Raw genomic sequence first — 23,045 nt, forward strand, 5'->3', positions numbered from 1 at the left:
AAGGACACTTTCTTCAAATGGGGTGCGCGAAGGCTGCAGGGCCTCCCAACAGGGAGCATCAAATGCTTGATACATCCCATCACACTGCTATTAGGCTGTTATTCCAGGTGTGGCATCATTTCAGGATGATTTTCAGAAAAAGCCCTTCAAGAAAACCAGTTCCCACTTTGCCCTATTTGAAGAATGTGCATTGTTAAAACAGTTTCTTTTGTCACTTATTTGCTCTTTTAATTCTAGAGTCTCAGCTCTAGTGAAGGTATAAGTAAAGAGATGCATCACCTGCAACGCATGTTCTTGCAGAATTGCTGGGAAATTCCTACCTATGGAGCTGCTTTTTTCACAGGACAGGTATTCACCAAGGCAAGTTCAAGCAGTCATAAAGTCATCAGAGTCTACGTAGGAGTAAATGTAAAAGGACTGCATCTCCTCAATATGGAAACCAAGGTGAGGGTTAGCAGTTTTTACTGGCAGTTTACATAGAAGTTAAGAGCATGGGGAGTTTACTAAGTGTTGGTGATTTATTTCACATCTGAGCATTGAATTAAAATCTATGCATTTACAATCAATATGTGAAGTTTAAAAACTTCAAAAATATGGAATTTCAGCTTTAAATTCTTGGAAATTGAAATCCTAGTATTATGGCAGATGATTATTTAAAATTCAGTATTGTATATGCTGTACCCTTAACTGCATACCAGAACCCTATTTAGACAAAGTGGGGAAGGTTCACATTATAGTTCAGAAAATATTCTTAACATTTTGTACTTTTCACTGCAGGGTTTGCTTATCAGTCTAAAGTATGGTTGCTTTATGTGGCAGTTAGGAGATGCTGATACCTGTTTTCAAATCCATAGTCTGGAAAACAAAATGAGCTTCATAGTGCATACCAAACAGGTAAGCATTGAAAAAATGTAGTTAAATACTGCAGTTCTATTAGAATTCTAGAGGGAGTCAACAAACATGGTAAGGCTTATTCAGTGGATATAGTGTACTTGGACTTTAAGAAAGCCTTTCACAAAGTCCCTAATCTATGGCTCTTAAGCAAAGTAAGCATTTATGATGTGACTGTGCCTGGTATCAGTCACAGCTGAGAATGCCACATTAAGGACAGACTGATTAAAAAAACAGAGCAGTCACGCCCCAAAACTGGTGGTTATTCTAACTTTAGAGTTCACCAAGCCAGTAACAAAAGTGAGCTCCTGTATCTCCACTTGGATTAACAAGAAGCCAAAACACATTCCCCGTAGGTAATCCACCCCCTATCACCACCCAGACATCTGGTCTTTATGATGAGAGGTTACTGAAAACCAGATTCATCATACATAAGATTTGTCTAATCCAAAAGGATCAGCCACTCCCCCAGGTCAATATATATACTTTAGATCTTACCAAATACCAGCTTGTAGCCAATCCTTTAGTAATTAAAAAATAAAGGTTTATTAATAAAAAGAAAAAAGGAGAGTTATTAAATGCTTAAAGGAATCATATACAAGTGCTTTCAAAGTCTATAGATCAAGTTCATAGCAGTGATGGTAAATCTGCTAACTTGTAATATGTCTGGTGGCTATAGTGGATCACAAACTGAATGACAGTCAACAGTGTGGTGCAGTTGCAAAAAAGGCTAATATCATTTTGGGGTGTATTAACAGGAGTATCATATGTAAGGCAATTGTCCTGCTCTACTTGGCACTCGTGAGGCCTCAGCTGGAGTACTGTGTCCAGTTCTGGGCACCACAGTTTAGGAAAGATGTGGACAAGTTGGAGAGAGTCCAGAGGAGAGCCACAAAAATGATAAAAGGTTTAGAAAACCTGATTTGTGAACAGAGGTTAAAAAAACTGGGCATGTTTAGTCTTGAGAAAAGAACTTTGAAGGAGGGACCTAATACCAGCGCTTAACACATTTGAAGTCTGTTATAAAGAGGACTGTTATAAATTGTTTTCCATGTCCATTGAAAATAAGACAAGAATTCATTGGCTTAATCTGCAGCAAGGGAAATTTAGGTTAGATATTAGAAAAAAATTTCTAACTATAAAGACAGTAAACCACTGGAATAGGCTTCCAAGGTTAGGTTTGGAATCCCCATTGTTGGAGGTTTTTAAGAACAGATTGGATAAACACTTGCCAGGGAGGGTCTAGGTTTACTAGGGCCTACCTCAGCACAGAAGGCTGGACTTAATGACTTCTTGAGGCCTCTCCAGCCCTACATTTCTATGATTCTATAAGTATTCATCCATCATGTGTCAGGCCCCCTAAATCATGTTTGAATTAAAAATCATGAGATTATTTTATGATGAGAAATTTGGGTGATTCTTATTTACTTTCTGGTATTTGAGCCTTTAGGGTTCATGTTATCTAAAGTTTCTCTGCAACTATGAGGGTTAGAAAAAAATTTAAAATGAAAGTTTTAAACTTAGTATCTCACCTAATCAAATGAATCCAAGAGTTGTGGTTTTAATAAAAATATTAAGTACCATGAGACCCACAATAAAATCACGAGAGCTGGTAATTGCATTAGTAAAAGTAGCAGAGTTTGGGGATAGGTGAAATAAAGAGCTTTGAAAGCAATGTTACAAAGTTACTGTGTAGCAATTGATGGAATAAATTAACTCTGTGCTGTAGTGTTGTTATTGAGTAACGCTTTGACTGGAGTCAGTTTGGGAATACTTGCTTGACCACATACAGCTATGTTAGAGAATTTTGTGAGGAAATTACATATTTTGGTGTCTTACATGCTTCAGCCCTTTGCGTATCTAATATTATGGGGAGGAGAAAAAGGTTGATGCAGTACTTGAAAAATAAGTGCCTCTTGAGATACAAGAGAAAGGTTGAGGGCTAGGAATAATTACAGTTCTTTTTCTCTCTCATTGCCTAAAATGATATATCTATGCTATAAAATAATTTGTTGCTGCAGTCACACCAACCTACTGTGGTATTCAGGCTGGTGCCACTAATCTTGAGAAAACTTATACTGATAATATTAGAAGGTGACTATAAGTCACACTTGATCCAGAAAAAATAGCTCTTTGTAAAACATAATAGCAATACAAATGTTTCTATGTTAATTTTAAATCCCAGTATAAATTGCTGTTTTTAAAATATTTCTCTGTACTTTGTTTGCAACTCAAACACTGCCCCATTGAGAACCTGAAAGCAAAAAAGACTGAAAGTGAAAAGAACTAAAGTAAAGGTGATTTTCTTTTCACTGAGAGAAATAAAAGACAAACAGCATAAATAGTTGCAAGTGAACTGGATTTTTAAAATTCAATTTTAATCATCTAAAGTGTTAGCAACAGAGGTGAATAAATTTGTTTACCGTATATTTAAGTAGGCTGTGGGGGTTTTATATGATAACTGGAAATCCTTGATATAACTTTTTCATTCCCCCCCCCTATTTGTAGGCAGGTCTTGTCGTAAAACTGCTGATGAAATTAAACAGCCAGTTAATGTCTTCTGAACGAAATGAATGACAGCGATGGACAGTGATTATGCAACAGTGTTTTGTAAACAGAAGTAATTTTGTTTTAATTAAAATAGAAGCCTTTCATGTGCATGAAAGTTTCTCAGAATGAAATATGTTGTGACATTTGTATAGATTTTGTACAGAAGCTGCATGGGTTATTTTTTTAAAAAGTATATAACATATCTATTTTTATAAAGAGATTTTCTTCAATATAAGCTATTCTAATTTTTGAGCTAAACCACAAGAAGAAAGATATTGAGATTAAAATGTAAAATAAAGTGTGCTCTTGTTCCTAACAGATTATGGAGGATTCAAAGTGCCTTAAACCAATCCCTAATATATCTGTTATTAATCTACTTGTGATAGTGTAGAATTCAGTGAAACCTGTACAAATAACAACCTTTAATAGGCAACCTGCTCTCTTAAGAGACTTCCAAAGGTATTCCCAGATATATTGAGTAAAATTCTTCTCCGCTTCAATTAGAAGGGTCCCGTGAATGATCCTGTCAGTTTCCCTGTGTGTTTTTAATTTGATGTTCAATACATTTTATAGTTAAGACTTGATTTAATTTCAAGTTTAAATCTTTTTTTTCTTATGTACCAGTTTTATTTTAGAATACTGCCTCAGAACAGCTATCAGGAAATACATTTTTAAATCTTTTCAGGATCAGATTAAATGTTTAGCATATTTAATGTTTTGAAACTAGTGGATAATTACTTTGCAATGCAATACCTGTTTACATAATTACTGCTTATGTAATAATTACTGGAGTCCAACAAATTTATATTAAGTTTAATTACTGGATTGCAACAGGTTTGACTGAGTAATACTTTGTGCAGTAGGGACTTGAGTTGTTTCCATTAATTGAGTTTTCATGTTCATGTCTTACATGACTTTGTTGGGACTCCATAGAGTGGAAGATTTGCAGGATTGGGGATTTACAGTGTAGAGATGGAAACTGGACATCCATAGAGCTGTTTACTAAGGATTCGATTTTGCTCTCATTAGTGTCAGTGGGAGCAGGAGGAGGCTCTAATATGATCTTGTTAATATAATATGATGGAATAATTGTTTTCTTTTCAAATATGAAGTCTGGAAACTGTATAATTTTAAAGAGACTTAGGGACAGATTCTGACAGCCTTTGATGCTGTCAGAATGTGCCCTAAACAAGCAAATGTACATTTGCTTAACGTGACAGTAATTAAAGTAAAATTGCTACATATTTTAATCTTCCTATTGTATATTAATTAGGTTTATTTTTATGAACAGTATCGTATGAACATTTTAAATCATCAAATGGAGTCTGAAATATATCTTTATACCACAAACTACTACCCTGTTATACTAACCTCTGAACTTTCAAGGGGGTGCTGTAGGGTTTTAACTTCAGCTCCCACTGACTTTAATGGGAATTGTGTGGCTAAAACCATGTGCTATATTTTGTGGTAAAGTTAAATATTTGCACTTGCCTCTAAAATGAAAGTTAAACAATTCAATGCCAGGCACTGTAGCACTTCGCAGTACTTTCATCTTTGCATTCAAACTTCTCTGAATCCCCAAATCAGTACATTTTAACAAATTATAAAGTACTCTGTGGGCAATTTTTTAAAATGCATGCAGGAAAAAATCTGTACTATAGAATTTTCTTTAAAGACATACCTAAACTATGTGAGCTTCATTGGCATGCAGTTAATTGTAAATCTTCCTAGATTGATTGTATTGCCTTTTATCAGAAGTGAATAGTACAGCAAATGCTAAATTAATGCACAGCTATCACTTGGCTTTAATATCAGAATATTTTTTTTATAACAAGCACTTGTTAGAAAACTAGAAGTGTATAATGTTACAAACTGTATATACAAATAAGTGTCATAGTTGCATATTTAACAATAAAATTAATAAACCTTACTGCTATATATTATTTATTATTTCTATCTAATAAATTGCTTGTTTGCAAAAATGGCCTTTTAAATATCCCAGCCAATATGAAAGATGCATTTTTCTTTCTAAATAAATATTGAGTAACTTAACACAACACATGCTATTTTCAGAGAACTAGATTCTGCCACTATTTCTCGTATTCATAAGTTGTTTGGGAGCCTCCCTCTGGTCATCTGTAATACAGCGTAACTATATAAACAGAATAGCAGTTATATGCTATTTCCTATCATAGAATCATAGGACTGGAAGGGACAGTGAGAAGTCATCTAGTCCAGTCCCCTGCACTCATGGCAGGACTAAATATTATCTAGACCATTCCTGACAGGTGTTTGTCTAACCTGCTCTTAAAAATCTCCAATGATGGAGATTCCACAACCTCCCTGAGCAATTTATTCCAGTGCTTAACCACCCTGACAGGAAGTTTTTCCTAATGTCCAACCTAAACCGCCCTTGCTCCAATTTAAGCCCATTGCTTCTTGTCCTATCCTTAGAGGCTAAGGAGAACAATTTTTCTCCTTCCTCCTTGTAACAACTTTTTATGTACTTGAGAACTGTTATCATGTCCCCTCGGTCTTCTCTTCTCCAGACTAAACAAACCCAATTTTTTCAATCTTCCCTCATAGGTCATGTTTTCTAGACCTTTAATCATTTTTGTTGCTCTCGTCTAGATTTTTTTCCAATTTGTCCACATCTTTCCTGAAATATGGCACCCAGCACTGGACACAATACTCCAGCTGAGACCTAATCAGCATGGGGTAGAGTGGAAGAATTACTTCTCGTGTCTTGCTTACAGCACTCCTGCTAATACATCCCAGAATGATGTTTGCTTTTTTTTTTGCAACAGTGTTACACTGTTGGCTCATATTTAGCTTGTGATCCACTATGAACCCCAGTTCCCTTTGTGCAGTACTCCTTGCTAGGCAGTCATTTTCCATTTTGTATGTGTGCGACTGATTGTTCCTTCCTAAGTGGAGTATTTTGCATTTGTCCTTACTGAATTTCATCTTATGTACTTCAGACCATTTCTCCAGTTTGTCCAGATCATTTTGAATTTTAATCCTATCCTCCAAAACACTTCCAACCTCTCCCAGCTTGGTATCATCTACAAATGTTATAAGTGTACTCTCTATGCCTTATCTAAATCATTGATGAAGATATTGAACAGAACGGGACCCAGAACTGATCCCTGCGGGACCCCACTCCATCCACGCATGCAGCTAAAACTCTTGTCAAAACTCTCACCATCTTGCATCTCAGTTACTGCAACATCCTTCTCTCTAGCCTTGACAAATGTGTAATCTTGCTTCTCTCATGTCCAGTCAGAATGCTGCTGCAAAGATCACTTTTCTAGCCCATCGCTTTGACCATGTTACCCTTCTCTTTGAATTGTTCCACTGGCTTCCTGTCTGCATCGCATCAAATATAAGCTGTTTGTATTCACTTTTAAGGTCCTTTACAGCTAATCCCCACCCTACTTATCATCTCTCATTCACTGTCAAGCTATCGATGCTTGCCTCTGATCAGATTGCTAGTGTGCAGAGACCACTGCTTATCATGCTGGCCAGTATTGTCTCATTGTTTCCTCGTGCTCCCCCTTCTATCTATATCTTATCTGTTGTATCTTGTTTTATACTTAGATTGTAAGCTGTTTAAGGCAAAAAACATCTTTCTGTTCTGTATTTGTACAACACAGTGGAGTCCTGGTCCATGAGTAGGTCTCCGAGGCACTATGGTAATATGTACATATAATAAATAATAATGATATCCAATATCTTTATCAATGATCTGGAAGAAATATATAATTATTGGTAAAGTTTGCAGATGAATCAGATTAGTGGAGAGGTAAATAATGGGAGGTCAGATAGAGAGAGTAATTAATCACATAGTAAACTGGGCTTATTCAAACACCACATATTTTAATACTGTCAAATGCAAGATCATGCATCTCAGAACAAAAAATGATGATTACACTTACAGGATGGGGAACTGTATCCTGGAAAGCAGTGACTCTGCAAAGGACTCTAGGGGTCATGATGGATAACCAACTGAACATGAATTCCAACTACAATGCTGTGTTACCTGCACAAAATTCTCTGTTACTCACACGCTCTAGGGGCACCCACCTTTACCCAGTTCCTAGGGCTCAAGGCGTAGCCCTCTTAATTTAGGCATCCACCCTTACCCTGTTCCTAGGGCTCAGGGCATAACCTTACACTCTGGGTTTGCGGAATCTTTTACCAGTTAAAGAGCCTTACACAGTAATATCCTAATTAACCTCTATTTATTAACAATCACCAAAACAGAATGCACACTCTAAGCATACAATGCTCACCACTCCCAATAAGGCAGATGAACTTTTTTTGATGGCCAGTCAGGATCAGGTCAGCTGGGGAACTCCAGCTTCTGCATGGTGTCATTAGCAGAGTGTTGCGGTCTGGTAGCTCTGATCTTGGGGCTGTGTCCTGGAGTTGGTTCCAGAGAACTTCCTTTTGGGCCACAGTTTATATAGTGAAACTTGAGTTCTGCTTAGCTATACCATAACCAATCATTTTACTAAACAACTTTCTAACCAATCCTAACATTTTATAAAACAAATTTTTAACCAATCATATTCCACACCTTAATTGATTTACACCTAGCAAAATTAGTTACAACAGACAGAAACAATCAAAGAACCAGACAGAGACCATACAAGTAAACAATAGAGAAATAGGGACCATAAAGGCAAAACAATAAACAATAAAGAAGTAGGGATTTCACAACCACAACTTGTTGATATGTGATTTCTTGCCAGACAGAATGACATCAAACAAAGTTTTCTTTAACCATCTTAAGATCTATTTCTTTATCTGGTGGTGATGGATACTATTAGGACAGGATCGCCTTCTTAACAGCCTGATAGTACATTGTTTTAATGTAATTTAGATGGAATGTGGGGATGTGACTTTCTGCTTCCTGGCTTATGGCGGCTGCTGCTGCTCCTAACATGGCTTCAGAGAAATGCCTCAGACCATACAATATGACTACAGGAAAAGGCCTTATCCTTACAGCTGTGGCCAGGAAGACTAATGCAATCCTTGGATATGTAACCACAGAAATGACTAGTAGAAATAAGGTGGTAGTATTACCTCTGCATACAGCATTAGTAAGACTATTATAGGAATGCTGTGGCCAGTTCTTGTATCCACATTTCAAAAAGGATGTAGACAAACTTAAAAGATTCTGAAGAGTTACAAGAATGATTTGAAGTCTGGAAAACATGCCTTACACTGAGAGACTTAAGCAGCTCAACCTATGTACCTTATACAAGATAAGGTTCAGGGAAGTTGATCACAGTCTATAAGTGCCTACAGAAAGTAAAGATTTAATGGTAGAAGGCTCTTTATAGTCTAGCAGACAAAGACAATATTCAATACTGGAAGTTGAACCTAAGACAAATTCAGACTGGAAATAAGGTGCAAATTTTTAACAATGAGTAAAATTTGTAACCATTAGAACAATTTACCAAGAGATGTGGTGGATTCTCCATCATTTGAACACTTTGAGTGAAATCCTGGCCTCACTAAAGTTAATGGCAAAATTTCCATTGACTGCAACGTAGTCAAGCCTTCACCCTTGAAATCAAGATTGGATGTCTTTCTGAAAGATAACTTCTGCTTGTGATAGAGCATTCAGTAGAACCTCAAAAATACAAACACCACAGTTACGGACTGACCGGTCAACTGGACAACAAATGAAACCAGAAGTAACCAATCAGGCAGCAGCAGAGACCCCAAAATAAATAAAATAAATAAATACTGAACTGTGCCTGTATTGCCTCTTAAGGTGAAGGTGATCAGAAACAGTCAACGTGGATTCACCAAGGGCAAGTGATGCTTGACTAACCTGATTGCCTTTTATGATGAGATAACTGGCTCTGTGGATAAGGGGAAAGCGGTGGATGTGCTATATCTTGCCTTTAGCAAAGCTTTTGATACAGTCTCCCACACTATTCTTGCCAGCAAGTTAAAAAAGTATGGATGGGATGAATGAACTGTAAGGTGGATAGAAAGCTGGCTAGTTTGTGGGGATCATCGGGTAGTGAACAACGGCTTGATGTCTAGTTGGCAGCCGGTATCAAGCGGAGTGCCCCAGGGATTGGTCCTGGGATCGGTTTTGTTCAACATCTTTATTAATGATCTGGATGATGGGATTAATTGCACCATCAGCAAGTTTGCAGATGACACTAAGCTGGGGGGAGAAGTAGATACGCTGGAGGGTAGGGATAGGGTCCAGAGGATTGGGCCAAAAGAAATCTGATAAGGTTCAACAAGGACAAGTGCAGAGTCCTGCACTTAGGAAGAATCCCATGCACCCCTACAGGCTGGGGACTGACTGGTCTCAAGTTGCAGTGGAGGTGGTCTAGGTTGGATATTAGGAAAAACTATTTCACTAGGAGGGTGGTGAAGCCCTGGAATGGGTTACCTAGAGAGGTGGTGGAAACTCCATCCTTAGAGGTTTTTAAGCCCCGGCTTGACAAAGGCCTGGCTGGGATGATTTAGTTGGTGTTGGTCTTGCTTTGAGCAGGGGGTTGGACTAGATGACCTCCTGAGGTCTCTCTCTCGTCCAACCCTGATTTTCTATGATTCTATGTTTGTGCGCAGACAGCCCACAAGGATTTTCTTTGCTAAAAGTGGCTCTGTCCTTGCTCCCTGCTTCATTTCAGCTGGGGCTGGCAATACAGGGGCCCTTTCAAAAGGTATCTGCTCTCACCTCGCAAAACGGCCGGAGCCGCAGTGTAACTTGAGACGTAGATTTCTCCTTTTAGGTGCCCAAAGTCTGCAAAATAGCAATAAAAAGTGGCTGGATTTTGCCTTGTGGCGAGTCAATCCCTCTCCCCCCCATATACAGCGGCTCGTGGCAGAGGGACGCCTTGGAGGCACCCGCCGCCTCCCCGCTTTTGTGCTCGCCTCTGCTTGGGTCCCCTCCCCTTCCCTTCCCCCCGCCGCGAACCCCGGGCCTGCAGGCTGAAGTTCAGCGGCGCCGCTGTGCGCATGCGCTAGACTCGTCCGCGCAGTACCGTCTTTCGCCTCTCCTGTTGTCATGGCAACTGGACGCCACGTCTGAGCAGCCGCCGCCGGAGGCGGGTGTGTCCCCGGCTGCGCGCCGCCCACCCCTTCCTCGTCCCTCAGGCCGCGCGCGGCCTGGGCTAGCGGGGCCGAGGCGTCGCCTCTCGCCCGCCTGGTTGGGGGCCGCGCCAGGTGTTGGGGAGGGGCTGCTGAACGGCCCCACGCGTGGCAGGGGCAGAGCCGTGGCCCGTAGTCCGTGGCGGGGCGACGAGGGAGCATTGGGCGCCGCCTGCTGGCGGGGGCGGGGCAGGAGGCAGCACTAGGGGCGGTGTGGGATGAAGTGACTTGAAAAGGGAGTTTGTAGGGTAAAGCAGGCGCGGGGGCAGACAGGGAGCCAGGTGCTGGAACTAGGGGTGACCGCCTGGCTTGAAGCGGTCTCCATACAGTTTGGCTAAATGGGTCTCAGCACCCCCCACTATACAAATTGTTCCTACACCCCTGCAAGGAGCACTGTCCGGCTGTGGAAGAGCCGACTTTGTGGGTGCTAGCACCCACGGAAAAAAATAATGGGTGCTCAGCCAGGGCCGGCTCCAGGCACCAGCCCAGCAAGCAGGTGCTTGGGGCGGCCAACGGGAAGGGGCGGCACATTGGCTGTTCGGTGGCAATTTGGCGGCGGGTCCCTCTTGGAGGGAAGCACCTGCCGCCGAATTCCCGCCGAAGAAGAAAGCGTCGCGATGGAGCTGCCACTGGAGTGCCGCCGATCGCGAGTGTGATCGCTGCTTTTTTTTTCTTTTCCCCGCCGCTTGGGGTGGCAAAAACCCTGGAGCCAGTCCTGTGCTCAGCACCACTGGCAGCCTTTAGGGTCAGCACCTCCACCCACCCCACCCCAGTGCCGCCCATCTGCTGCGATCAGCTGTTCTGCCGCATGCAGGAGGCGCTGGGGATAGGAGGAAGAGCACGGTCAGGAAGAGGCGGGGGAGGGGTGGAAGAAGGTGAGGTAGGGGCGGGAAAAGGTGGGGCGGGGTAGAGGCTTGGAGGAAGGGGTGAAATGGGGGCAGGCCTGGGGCACAGCAGCGGTTAAGCACCCCCCAGGATCTGAATAAGTTGTTGCCTATGGCCTCTCCCCTGGTAACTCAGTGCTAGACCCAACAAAGCCTTTGGATAGCTAATTTGGGAAACAAGCCTGTGCTGGCCTCCACCAAATTTACTAGATGACCAAATAGACTCCCTGGATGTCCAATTTGTGTGACATTGGGAGCATCACCTGTGGAATGAGGGTGGCACATGGGCCTCACGAGAATATTGTACTTCTGTGTGCTCATGAAAGCTTAGTGTAAAGCACTAAATACTGGAATAAATCAGCCCTTTCCAAAACTATACCCCATTTATCATAAAAATGTAAATCAAGTAAGATATTAACTAGAGAACTGTGATTCATCTAGCAGCTGCTCTTATGGGCGTTTTGACTTCATTAGGAGAATAGGACCAGACTAATTTTAAAACCAATTTATTGTCAGGAGTAATGAGTTATATCTAAATGTTCTCAGAGCTAGATTCACAAAGGGACTTAGGTATTGTGATGCAACGCCTTACTATTAGGTGCCTAGGAAATCACAGGAACAACATTGCGATACACAAAGCCTGAGTTAGGCACCAAGACTCCTATACAGTGAATGGGGAGAGAATGCACTTTAGACAGCAATCCACAATAGGGTGACCAGATGTCCCGATTAGGGACGGTCCCGATATTTGGGGCTTTTTCTTATATAGACTCCTATTACCCCCCACCCGCTATCCCGATTTTTCACACTTGCTGTCTGGTCACCCTAATCCACAACTAGGTTGGGCATCCCCTAAACTAACCAATGGGAGATGCTGACAATAGGGGTGTGTCCTTCACTTCTCTCCTCTTATTCAGTTATGCACCTAAATCGAAGGTGCCTATCTCTGCTAGTGATCCACAAACAGGAACCCTTCTCCTACAGTCAGGTGGCTTAGGCACCTAAATAGATTCTTGTGAGAATTAGTTAGGTTTCTGCCTTGCTCTACACACAGAGGAGGTGGAAGTGCTGACCTGATGACTTTTAATCCAGTGGTTAGAGCACCCACCTGGGATGTGGCAGAAACAATTCAGTTGCCCCCTCTAACTGGGAGGATGTGGGGGGGGGAAGGAATTTGAACAGAGGTCTACTAGGAGAATGCTCTAACTATTGAGCTATGGGATATTCTAACACAGGGCTCCCTTAGTCTCTTCTGTTGAAGCTTTTCCACTGTGAATAAATACTCATACTGTGAGATGAGAGTGAGAATGATTCTGTAGCCTGGTGATTAGGGCACCTGCCTCATGAGTGGGAGAGCCCGTGTCCAGTCCACTTTCTGAAATGAATGCTTTTCCCCCACCCCAGGTTTGTGACTCACTCTAGGGCTTTGGCAGGAAGTAGGCATCTGAATGCATATAGTGGGGCAGCATTATGCATACTCGGAGGCAGAAATTTAGGCACCTACGGAACCTTTTACTCTAAAAAGTTAGACACTGAGTGAGTTTAAGTGCCTACAGCATTTGGTGGGAGTTTTGTGAATCGCAGTGGAGCCTAAAACTGGGATTTAGGAATCTATACCCCACACTTAAGTGCCTAAGTCTGGGGTCTAAGAGCCTCAGTACCTTTGTAAATCCCACCCTCAGTTATTTGAAGATCACTTTATGTGATGTATCCGTATGCATCCATATAGATGTATATTAAGGATAGTACATAAGACATTTCTAACATATATCAAGATATTCTGATTGGAGTTTTTCTTGTAAACATTTTGGCCAAGATTTTAAAAAACAGCAGCTTAATTTATATTTAGACACCTTAATAAGTTTACAGTACCTGTTGGATGCACAGTATTTTTTAAATCAGGGCACTTGAGTGCTTAAATATGGATTAAGGAGCCTAAAATTAGCCTCCTATTTTTTTTTTAAAAATGGCCTTTTTTACTTTTCATATTATTTGTCAATCTGAATGTGTTAATCTAATTATTTTATAAAAACAAAGGGAAATCTCAATTCCCTTTCAACTTAATCCCAGGATTTGGTGACATCATGAAAACCCACAGAACAAATGTAGAGTTGTTTGTGATGCTGTGTTTTTCTGTTATTCTAGTCAAGAAAATCTAGATGACAAAGGACTATACTAAAGAAATAATGAATATCAGAATTAAAGCCAAATCCAGTTTTCAGTAAACAGCCCAAGTAAATGGATGGGTGCATATTTACATTAAAAAATCATGACTATTATAAAATTCTATTATAATCACTAGTTCAATCCCCTAATTTTAAACGTGTTGCTTCATATGGTTTCCACAATTTTTCAGTTTCTGAAGAGATAACAGGAAAGGAATCAACGATCCATTCATCCCACAATGTCTGAAAATTTATCAACAAGCAGGAAGGAAAAGAATGAGGATGAAGTAGCAGCTGGCCTAAATACTGAAGGACTGAACAAAAGCCCTCAAGAGGTTTCTGAAAGTGATGCTAGGAAAGACTCATTACAATCAATAGAGAATCTTGACATGGCTAGAAAATCATCAGCAAGGTCTCTTGAAAAAAAAGATGAACTCATAGTTGGCCTAAATACTGAAGGACTGAATGAAATTCCACATGAAGTTACTGAAGCAGATGCCAGTAAAGACATCTTACAATCATTTGAGAGTTTTCAGATTATTGAAGGATTATCAACAAGTATGTCAAATGAAAAAGAAGATGATGAAAACATAGCTGATTGTAGTGATGATGTAATGATGGAACTCCCCCAAGAAGTTTTTGAAACAGATACCAAAAGAGACAAAATACAATCAGCGGAAAACTTTGAAATAGCTGAAGTATTCTCAACAAGTGTATTACCTGAAAAAAAGAGTGATGAATTCCCAGCTGATCTAAATGCTGAGGGGATGATGGAAATCTCTCAGAAGATCTCTGAAAGAGATGTGGGAAAAGACACATTACACTCACTAGAAAATCTTGAAGTGTTTCAAAAATTATCAACAAGTGTGTTACAGGAAACAGGGGATGATGAAATCACAACTGATCTAAATGCTGAAGAACTAAACCAAATCCCTCAAGAAGTTGTTGAAGGAGATGCTAAAAGAGATCAATTACAATCAGAAGAGAATCCTGAAATAGCTGAAAAGGTATCAACACATATATTGCATGAGGTAAAACATGGGGAATTTATGGTTAAACTAAATGCTAAAGGACTAAGGGAAATCCCTCAAGTAGTTTTTGAAATACAAACTTTAAAATATTTGCATTTAAACAACAATGAAATCAAAACTTTACATAAAAATCTAGGTAATCTGACAAACCTGGAAATACTATCCATTGAAGGAAATGGATTGATAGCATTGCCCACTGAAATTTCTCTACTTCACAAACTGAGAGTTTTGAACATCAGTCACAACCAGTTATCATGTCTCCCTAAAGAGTTATCAAAGCTTGTAAATATTAAGCAACTTTTTGTAAGTCACAATAACATTGAAGAATTCCCAGCTGCCTTGGAAGGCCTTGAAACTTTGGAAATTTTAGATCTTCCTGTAAATAATTTAAAAACACTGCCAGAAAACATGGTTAGCATGAAAAATTTGAATGTACTCAACCTTGATTCCAATCAGATCTTAATATTCCCAAAGGTCCTCTGCTACCTTCCAAATCTAATCAAACTCAGCATTTCGGGGAACCTGATTCAGAGTTTACCTAAGGACATTAAAGAGCTCAGGAGATTACAAGCACTTTCAATGAATCAAAACAAACTTATATTTCTGCCTGTGCAGCTTTTTCAACTGGCAAAACTACAAAAGCTCAGGCTGGATGATAACAAGTTGGAAGTTCTTTCAGACAAAGTTGAGAATTTGCAAGAACTTAGAGTTCTTAGTCTTGCCAACAATTTATTCAGAAACATTTCAGAGAATCTTTGCAATTGTACAATGCTGGAACGTCTTATTCTTCATGGCAATCAGCTAACACAACTTCCTAATAGGATGCACAGACTTAAACGTTTAAGAGAACTTTGCATAAGTAGAAATCAAATGGATAACCTAGATGAACAGATATCACGTATTAAAGACCTCTCCATTATAGAAGCTTCTGGAAATGCATTAACGTGCATTCCTGTTGAAATAAAAAATTGCATGCAGATAATTAAAGTCGACTTGAGCTATAACAAACTTTCTCAGTTTCCAGTTGGATTGTGTGCACTGGTTGCTCTTAAAATCTTAAACCTCAGTGGAAACTGTATTTCAGAAATAATAACTGAAATTTCTTTTATTGAAAATCTGGAGCACCTAGAATTAAATAGAAACAAACTGTCCTCTTTTTCTGAACACTTGTGCAGACTTACAAAACTAATTTACTTAGATTTAAGTGAAAATGAAATAAATAGCATTCCAAAAGAGGTATCTAATATGAAGTATCTCCAGGTACTTCTTTTATACCACAACAAATTTGTCTCATTTCCCAGGAAACTGTGTGCTTTAAATAGTTTACAGACACTTGATCTTTCAGAGAATCAAATACAGTGCATTCCCTCAGATATTTGTAATCTGCAAGTGATCAAAGATTTAAATTTGTCAAATAGCCAGTTAGTATCTTTTCCATCTGAAATATGTCATCTTTCATCACTGGAGAAACTCAAGTTGTGCCAAATAAACGGGTTGAAGGTAAGAAAACATTGTTTTCTTTAGGCAAAAAAAATACATACAAATTGCTGTACTGAAAAATTATTAATAGTAGAATTTCTTCTAAGGGTTTTTGTAATGCACCTACAGTTAGCAAAGAACAGAAACAGTTTGTAAAGGGGCTAAAATGTAACATAAATGTAATTGGCTACTGACTGAAAATATCTTTTGTAACATTTTGGTTATGAATTGATTAAAATATTCTCAGTAATGTAGGTCTGATTCTGACCTCACATTTATGTAACTCGGGAATCTCTCAGTTTGTCATTTTGATAAAAACTGAATCAGGTTGATCAGCAATAATCTAAGTATATTCTATTCCAGTTGCACCTGCAGTGTGGACTCAGGGGCCTCCTATTCTGATGAATATTGACAAGCAAAATGACCAATCAGAATTATGCAAATAATCCCACTTCTAGGAATCTTCTGTGTGAAAGGAATAAAACCTTACAATTTCTATTCTGTGTGTTGAAACAGGATTTAGACAACCACAATATTTATCACTGCAGTCTCACTCATTTCAGCACAGATGGTTACACAGCATATTTTACTTATAATAGAGAAAATTGCCTCAGACTTCTAAAGTCTAATTTTCTGGACTGCTTGTTTCTTTTGTGCTAAGGAGCAGAACTAAGAAATTCTCCACTAAAAAAATCTGTCTACTTCCTCTTCAGACTAAAATAGCAGATGAGTGGTTGTCATGGAGAGAAGTTAGCATTGTGACACTCTACCACCAATGGAAATTGAAGCCAACATTGTTATTGTTTCTGAAGCAAGCCCTTCCTTCTCATAACCCAGCACTTATAAATTTAAAGTGTAAGGACACACAATCCTTTGCGGAAAAACTGCTGGAGCTCACTCATAAAAGAATATTGGCTATTTTAATCTCTCTTGTCACCAAAACTTGCTGAATCGGTATTTCAACATCTGGTTTCTTACAGGGCTCTCCTTTCTTTTGTATATATGTATATATGACTTCTATAAGGGTACTACATCCTTCACTTGTAGGGGAATAGACTTGGTGATCTAACAGATCTGTTCCATCTCCAATTAGTATGGTAATCCTATTCACTGTACTTTACTGAGAGCAATTATCCCTGCCAGAGAAAAAAATAAAAAGAAAACTCATTCCATTTTACTGTCCCACAGCTGTAAAAGGAAAAGCATAGAAGAGAATAAATATTTCTTTTCATTCTGACTACAAAACAAAGGAGAGAAAATGTGATTGTTCTTCAGTTTCTTGAAAGAGGGCAAAATCACTTCTTTAGTTACATTTATTAATCAAATAATTAATCAAAAGATTCCCCTCCCCAAGTTCCAACAATGCAGACACTATCCCATAATACAATTGTTATCAGCATTGATAGAAATACTATTTTATTTTATCTAGAGAAAATTCTTCTGCCAATTCTATGCCTATCACCAGGGCCGGCTACACGCACCAGCAAACGAAGCTGGTACTTGGGGGGCCAATGGGAAGGGGCGGCACGTCCGGGTCTTCGGCGGCGGGTCCCTCTCAGAGCGAAGGACCCACCACCGAATTGCCACTGAGGAATGAAGTGGCGCGGTAGAGCAGCTGCCGCCGAAGTCCGTCAAAAAAGCCTGAGCCGGCCCTGCCTATCACCAAAATTCTTATTGGAAAACAAATCATTATCCATCAGAATGGAAGACTATGAGTTTTTATTGGTGGAACTGAGTTACAGAACATCATTTTATAAGTAGGGAAAATTACCTTTTCAGCTTTTTATGCAAGAAAATACTGTCATTTCCTAAATAAATGAGTAAATGTAGCAATTATTTTATCTATTTCCCAGTTAACTAAACTTCCAGAGGAGCTGTCTAAACTGACTTGCCTCAGAGAACTGGATATATCTCACAATGCATTAAAAGAAATTCCAGAAGGCATAGGGGAACTGAAACACTTGGTCAGCTTAATTGCAAATAATAATTACATTAGTCAGCTTCCCAAATCTGTTACATCATTGAGTGATCTACAACAACTTAATCTGAGTGGTACGTATCAGGTGCCCCATCCATTATTGAATGCGAGCATAAAAATATTGAGCCAGCAGAGTCTATAAATATATTAATTAAGCAAACAGGTTGAGGGAGAGAGGAAAATACAACTTCCCATTTTTCATGTATGCTGCAGTATCTTTGGTGTCTTCATACTATAGAACCTCTCTCAAGTTTAGCATCACCTAGCATGTCTGTTGCAGAGACCTAACTGTGGAATTGCACACATGATCTGATTTTACTATCATATGAATGTGAGACTATTAAAGGCATGAGACACATGTGAGATGGCAGATATTAAGGATTAATAGTTATTCTAGGTGGCTTCCAGTCAGTTACAGAGTTGATTGTTGTTTTTTTGGTGGGAGGAATTCCTGTTATTTTGTGGATAATATTACTTGGTTCCAAACTGAGCTATCTGCCTTTACACTCACAGTATAATATCTTGTGGGGACAAACATTTACTTGAGATTCAACTGTTCTTGCTCACTGAGACCTGTATCCACAAGGCACTTAGCCCTCATGCTTAGGGGCTTAAATCCCATTTCTAGGCACCACTGCGATCCACCAGGCTCCTGTTTGGCTGCCACTTAACCTCATTGGCATATAAGTTTTTGCAATAAAAGTTTCCTAGGTGCCTATGTTTCTGCCTCTGGGCATACATATTCCTGCCCCATTTTAGGCATCTGGAACACCTATCTGTCATCTAAGCCCCCAGGGCAATCCATGACTTGGGGGAAGATAGGCTATCCCCTGCCTAAGTCATATGCAGGGCCTTAGCTAGTAAACATGCTCAGAGGCCACTAGATCTACACAAAACGTGTGTGTGTGTGTGTGTGTAAAGGAGGCTTTCCCTTTAACCCAGTGGTTAGGGTATTCAACTTGGGATATAGGACACCACCAGTTCTGCTCTGACTACCTCAGGCTTTATAGATCACAGTGCTGTTTCTGTGGTTTTCTAGACAACTAAAAGTTCAGTGCAGGGCCGGCTCTGGCTTTTTTGCCCCCCCAGGCAAAAAAGCCTCTGGCCGCGCCCCCCCCCCGCGGGCGGGGGGGTAGGGCGGCCGGAGCCCCGGGGGGAGGGCAGCGAGCCCCGGCGGGGGCTCCGCTCTCCCCCTGGCGGCCGGGGGGAGGGCGCCGGGGGGGGAGGGCGGCCGGAGCCCTGGGAGGAGGGCAGCGAGCCCCGGCGGGGGCTCCGCTCTCCCCTGGCGCCCTCTCCCCCCGGCGGCCAGAGCCCCAGCGGCTGGGGGGAGGGCGCGGGGGGGAGGGCGGCCAGAGCCCCGGGGGGAAGGCGGCGAGCCCGGCCGTGGCCCCACTCTCCCCGGGGGCCGGAGCGCCGCCCCCCTCCAGGTGCTGCCCCAAGCACCAGCTTGGTGGGCTGGTGCCTGGAGCCGGCCCTGGTTCAGTGTCACAATGCCTAAGTCCCTTTGTGGATTCAGGCCTAAGTTTCTGGAAGCACTTAGGACTATCAGAGCTAAAGTCTATTAATAGGACCTATTCTTGGTTGTTTGGGAAGCACTGGTTCTGTTGTTGGTAGAGAGTCTCAGCATCTCCCTTGGGGGCAAGTGCTAGTAGATGCTATTTTAAGGTCTCATCTCAAGAAATCATCTTTTGATGTTAACAGTCTCACTAACTATTGACCTGCCCACAGTCTTCCCTTCATAGAAACATTGACTGAGATGGTAATGTGGCAATGATGGTGGTCACTGGAGTCCTCAGATTTCCTTGTCTCCAGTCAATCGAGTTCTAAGCTTGGGTCTGAGACAGAAACTCTGATGCTGGTGATCTCCTAATAGTAGATGAGGAGTGTCCATCCTGAATCTTTTAGATCTACCTGCTGCCTTTGATATGATTGCCAAGAGGTTTTGTTGACACAACTCTAGTTCCTAGCAAGATTATATATATTAACTCTTAAGTGTCTCTGCTCTTTTTTTTTTTTTTTTAAAGAGGACCCCGAGGGTAGTTTGGGACAAATTGCTTATTTGCTTCCAGGTTGGTCTCATGTGTGGTACAACAGGATTTACTCTGTCAGCCCTCCTGTACAACTTGTATTTCAGGTCATTATTAGGGTTATTTAGGAGACCTGGTCTACACTGGTTTCAGAATACTGATGATACCCAGCTCTACATCTCCATCATTTCTGAGCCTCAAACAGTTTCTGTATAGATTGGATGAGGATAATTCCAGACAAAATTGAAGTAATTGTCAATAGGTTATGGGGAAGCAAAGAAAAGAAGTACTTTAGTGCTGCTATTTATAACAGAGTTTCACAATATGGTGCTTGCTCAGTTAACAGCTGTGGACAAAATCAGTTCTTTCCATTTGCACCTGGTGAGATGACTGTGACCATCTAATTTGGTTTTGGGCTTTCACTAAAGTTTTCCATACGTTTGTCACCTAAAGACCAGGCTACTGTAATGTGCTCTGTGGTACATATTAAGACAATGGGGAAGCTGAAGCTAATGAAGACTGGCTGCACAAATGTAAGTAGAATTTAATCCCATGAATAAGTTGCACCTATGCCATGTACTAGACATCTATTGGTTTCTGAATGGGTGTTCCTTTTAACTTATAAAGTAGGGCTGTCGATTAATCACAGTTAACTCACGCGATTAACTCAAAAATTAATTACAATTAAAAAATTAATCATGATTAATCACAGTTTTAATTGCACTGTTAAACAATAGAATACTAATTGAAATTTATTAAATATTTTGGATGTTTTTCTACATTTTCATATATATTGTATTCTGTGTTATAATTGAAATCAAAGTATATTTTTATTACAAATATTTGCACTGTAAAAATGATAAAAGAATTAGTATTTTTCAATTCACCTCATACAAGTACTTTAGTGCAATCTTTTTGTCCTGAAAGTATAACTTACAAACGTAGATTTTTTTTTGTTACATAACTGCACTCAAAAACAAAACAATATAAAACTTCAGAGCCTACAAGTCCACTCAGTCCTACTTCTTGTTCAGCCAATCGCTAAGACAAACAAGTTTGTTTACATTTACAGGAGATAATGCTGCACTCTTCTTATTTACAATGTTACCAGAAAGTGAGAACAGGCATTTGCATGGCACTTTTGTAGGCGGCATTGCAAGGTATTTATGTTAAAAGGTTTTAATGCTGGTTAAAAAAAAAATTGTGTTAATTAAATTTGTGACTGAACTCCTTGGGGAAGAATTGTATGTCTCCTGCTCTGTTTTACCTGCATTCTGCCATATATTTTGTGTTATAGCAGTCTCGGATGATGACTGAGCACACGTTGTTCCTTTTTAAGAACACTTTCACTGCAGATTTGACAAAACACAACGAAGATACCAATGTGAGATTTCTAAAGATAACTACAGCACTTGACCCAAGGTTTAAGAATCTGAAGTGCCGTCCAAAATCTGAGAGGGACAAAGTGTGGAACATGCTTTCAGAAGTCTTAAAAGAGCAACAATCTGATGCGGAAACTACAGAAGCTGAACCACCAAAAAAGAAAATCAACCTTCTGCTGGTGGCATCTGACTCAGATTATGAAAATGAATATGGGTTGGTCCGCTCTGCTTTGGATCATTATCGAGCAGAACCCGTCATCAGCATGGATGCATATCTTCTGGAATGGTGGTTGAAGCATGAAGGGACATATGAATCTTTAGTGCATCTGGCACGTAAATATCTTGCAACCCCGGCTACAACAGTGCCATGCGAACGACTGTTCTCACTTTCAGGTGACATTGTAAACAAGAAGCGGGCAGCATTATCTCCAGCAAATTGTAACCAAACTTGTTTGTTTGAGCGATTGGCTGAAGTAGGACTCAGCGGACTTGTAGGCGCTAAAGTTTTACATTGTTTTATTTTTGAATACAGTTTTTTTGTACATAATTCTACATTTGTAAGTTCAACTTTCACAATAAAGAGATTGCACTAGAGTTCTTGTATTAGGTGAATTGAAAAATACAATTTGTTTTGTTTTTTACAGTGCAAATATTTGTAATAAAAAATAAATATAAAGTGAGTACCGTACACTTTGTATTCTGTGTTGTAATTGAAATCAATATATTTGAAAATGTAGAAAACATCCAAAAATATTTAAATAAATTGTATTATTAACAGTGCGATTAATCACAATTAATTTTTTTATTGCGCGATTAATTTTTTTTAATTGCTTGACAGCTCTACTTATTTTCAAATTGTATTTTTAATTATAAAATAACTTAAAATTTGTACGAAATTAAATGTGGTTCCAAGTGTGATACCAATAGAAATGATGGAGTCAAATGTTATTGAGTCAGGTACATGATTGTGATTGGTAAACATAAATGTCAAAATAATTAGAAAAATAAAATCATATTCTTAATAAAAGAAAGATTAATCACCTATGTTAAAATTAAGTAAATATGTTTTTAGTGGAGTGAAAAACAGTTGACTAAAATAGAATAGATAATGGCAGTAACACAGAGTGTGTCTGTTAGAGAAAGTAAGAAGATTGTATTATATTTATTTATCGCAACTAATGTACACAGTATCAAGCTCGTGTTTGTGATAGCTGTGTTAAGGCTCCAAAACTGATACCTCAAGGCTTGGGATTGGGAAAATCTTGCTGTATTATCTCCTGATTGTTCTAAATTTACATATAAACTTAAAATATGACTTTAATTGGTGTTTATATATATTTTTTTCTTTCTTTACATACTAATTAAATACAGTGCTTCTCTCAGCTAATTTCTAAGTCGTTATCTGCACAAAAACTCGCGTTTTCAGGTGCCTAAGTAGTCTAGGGTTACCATACGTCCGGTTTTTCCCGGACATGTCCGGCTTTTCGGCAATCAAACCCCCGTCCGGGGGGAATTGCCGAAAAGCCAAAC

The 23,045-nt window shown here is 39.8% G+C and overlaps 2 protein-coding genes across 2 annotated transcripts in view; both read left to right on the forward strand.

Annotated features, from left to right (window-relative positions):
* KRIT1 (KRIT1 ankyrin repeat containing) overlaps positions 1-3,507 on the forward strand; it is a 52,810-nt gene extending 49,303 nt beyond the window's left edge. The window contains exons 16-18 of the mRNA XM_024219029.3: positions 238-444; positions 778-894; positions 3,400-3,507. Of these exons, the coding sequence (XP_024074797.1) occupies positions 238-444; positions 778-894; positions 3,400-3,468 (393 nt within the window). The 3' untranslated portion in view covers positions 3,469-3,507. The remainder of the gene's footprint in view (positions 1-237; positions 445-777; positions 895-3,399) is intronic.
* Positions 3,508-13,857: 10,350 nt separating this feature from the next.
* LRRD1 (leucine rich repeats and death domain containing 1) overlaps positions 13,858-23,045 on the forward strand; it is a 17,701-nt gene continuing 8,513 nt past the window's right edge. The window contains exons 1-2 of the mRNA XM_026649322.1: positions 13,858-16,149; positions 17,982-18,180. Of these exons, the coding sequence (XP_026505107.1) occupies positions 13,858-16,149; positions 17,982-18,180 (2,491 nt within the window). The remainder of the gene's footprint in view (positions 16,150-17,981; positions 18,181-23,045) is intronic.

This window comes from Terrapene carolina, unplaced genomic scaffold, assembly GCF_002925995.2.
Source record: "Terrapene carolina triunguis isolate 2854851 unplaced genomic scaffold, T_m_triunguis-2.0 Scaffold84, whole genome shotgun sequence".
NCBI lineage: Eukaryota > Metazoa > Chordata > Testudines > Emydidae > Terrapene > Terrapene triunguis.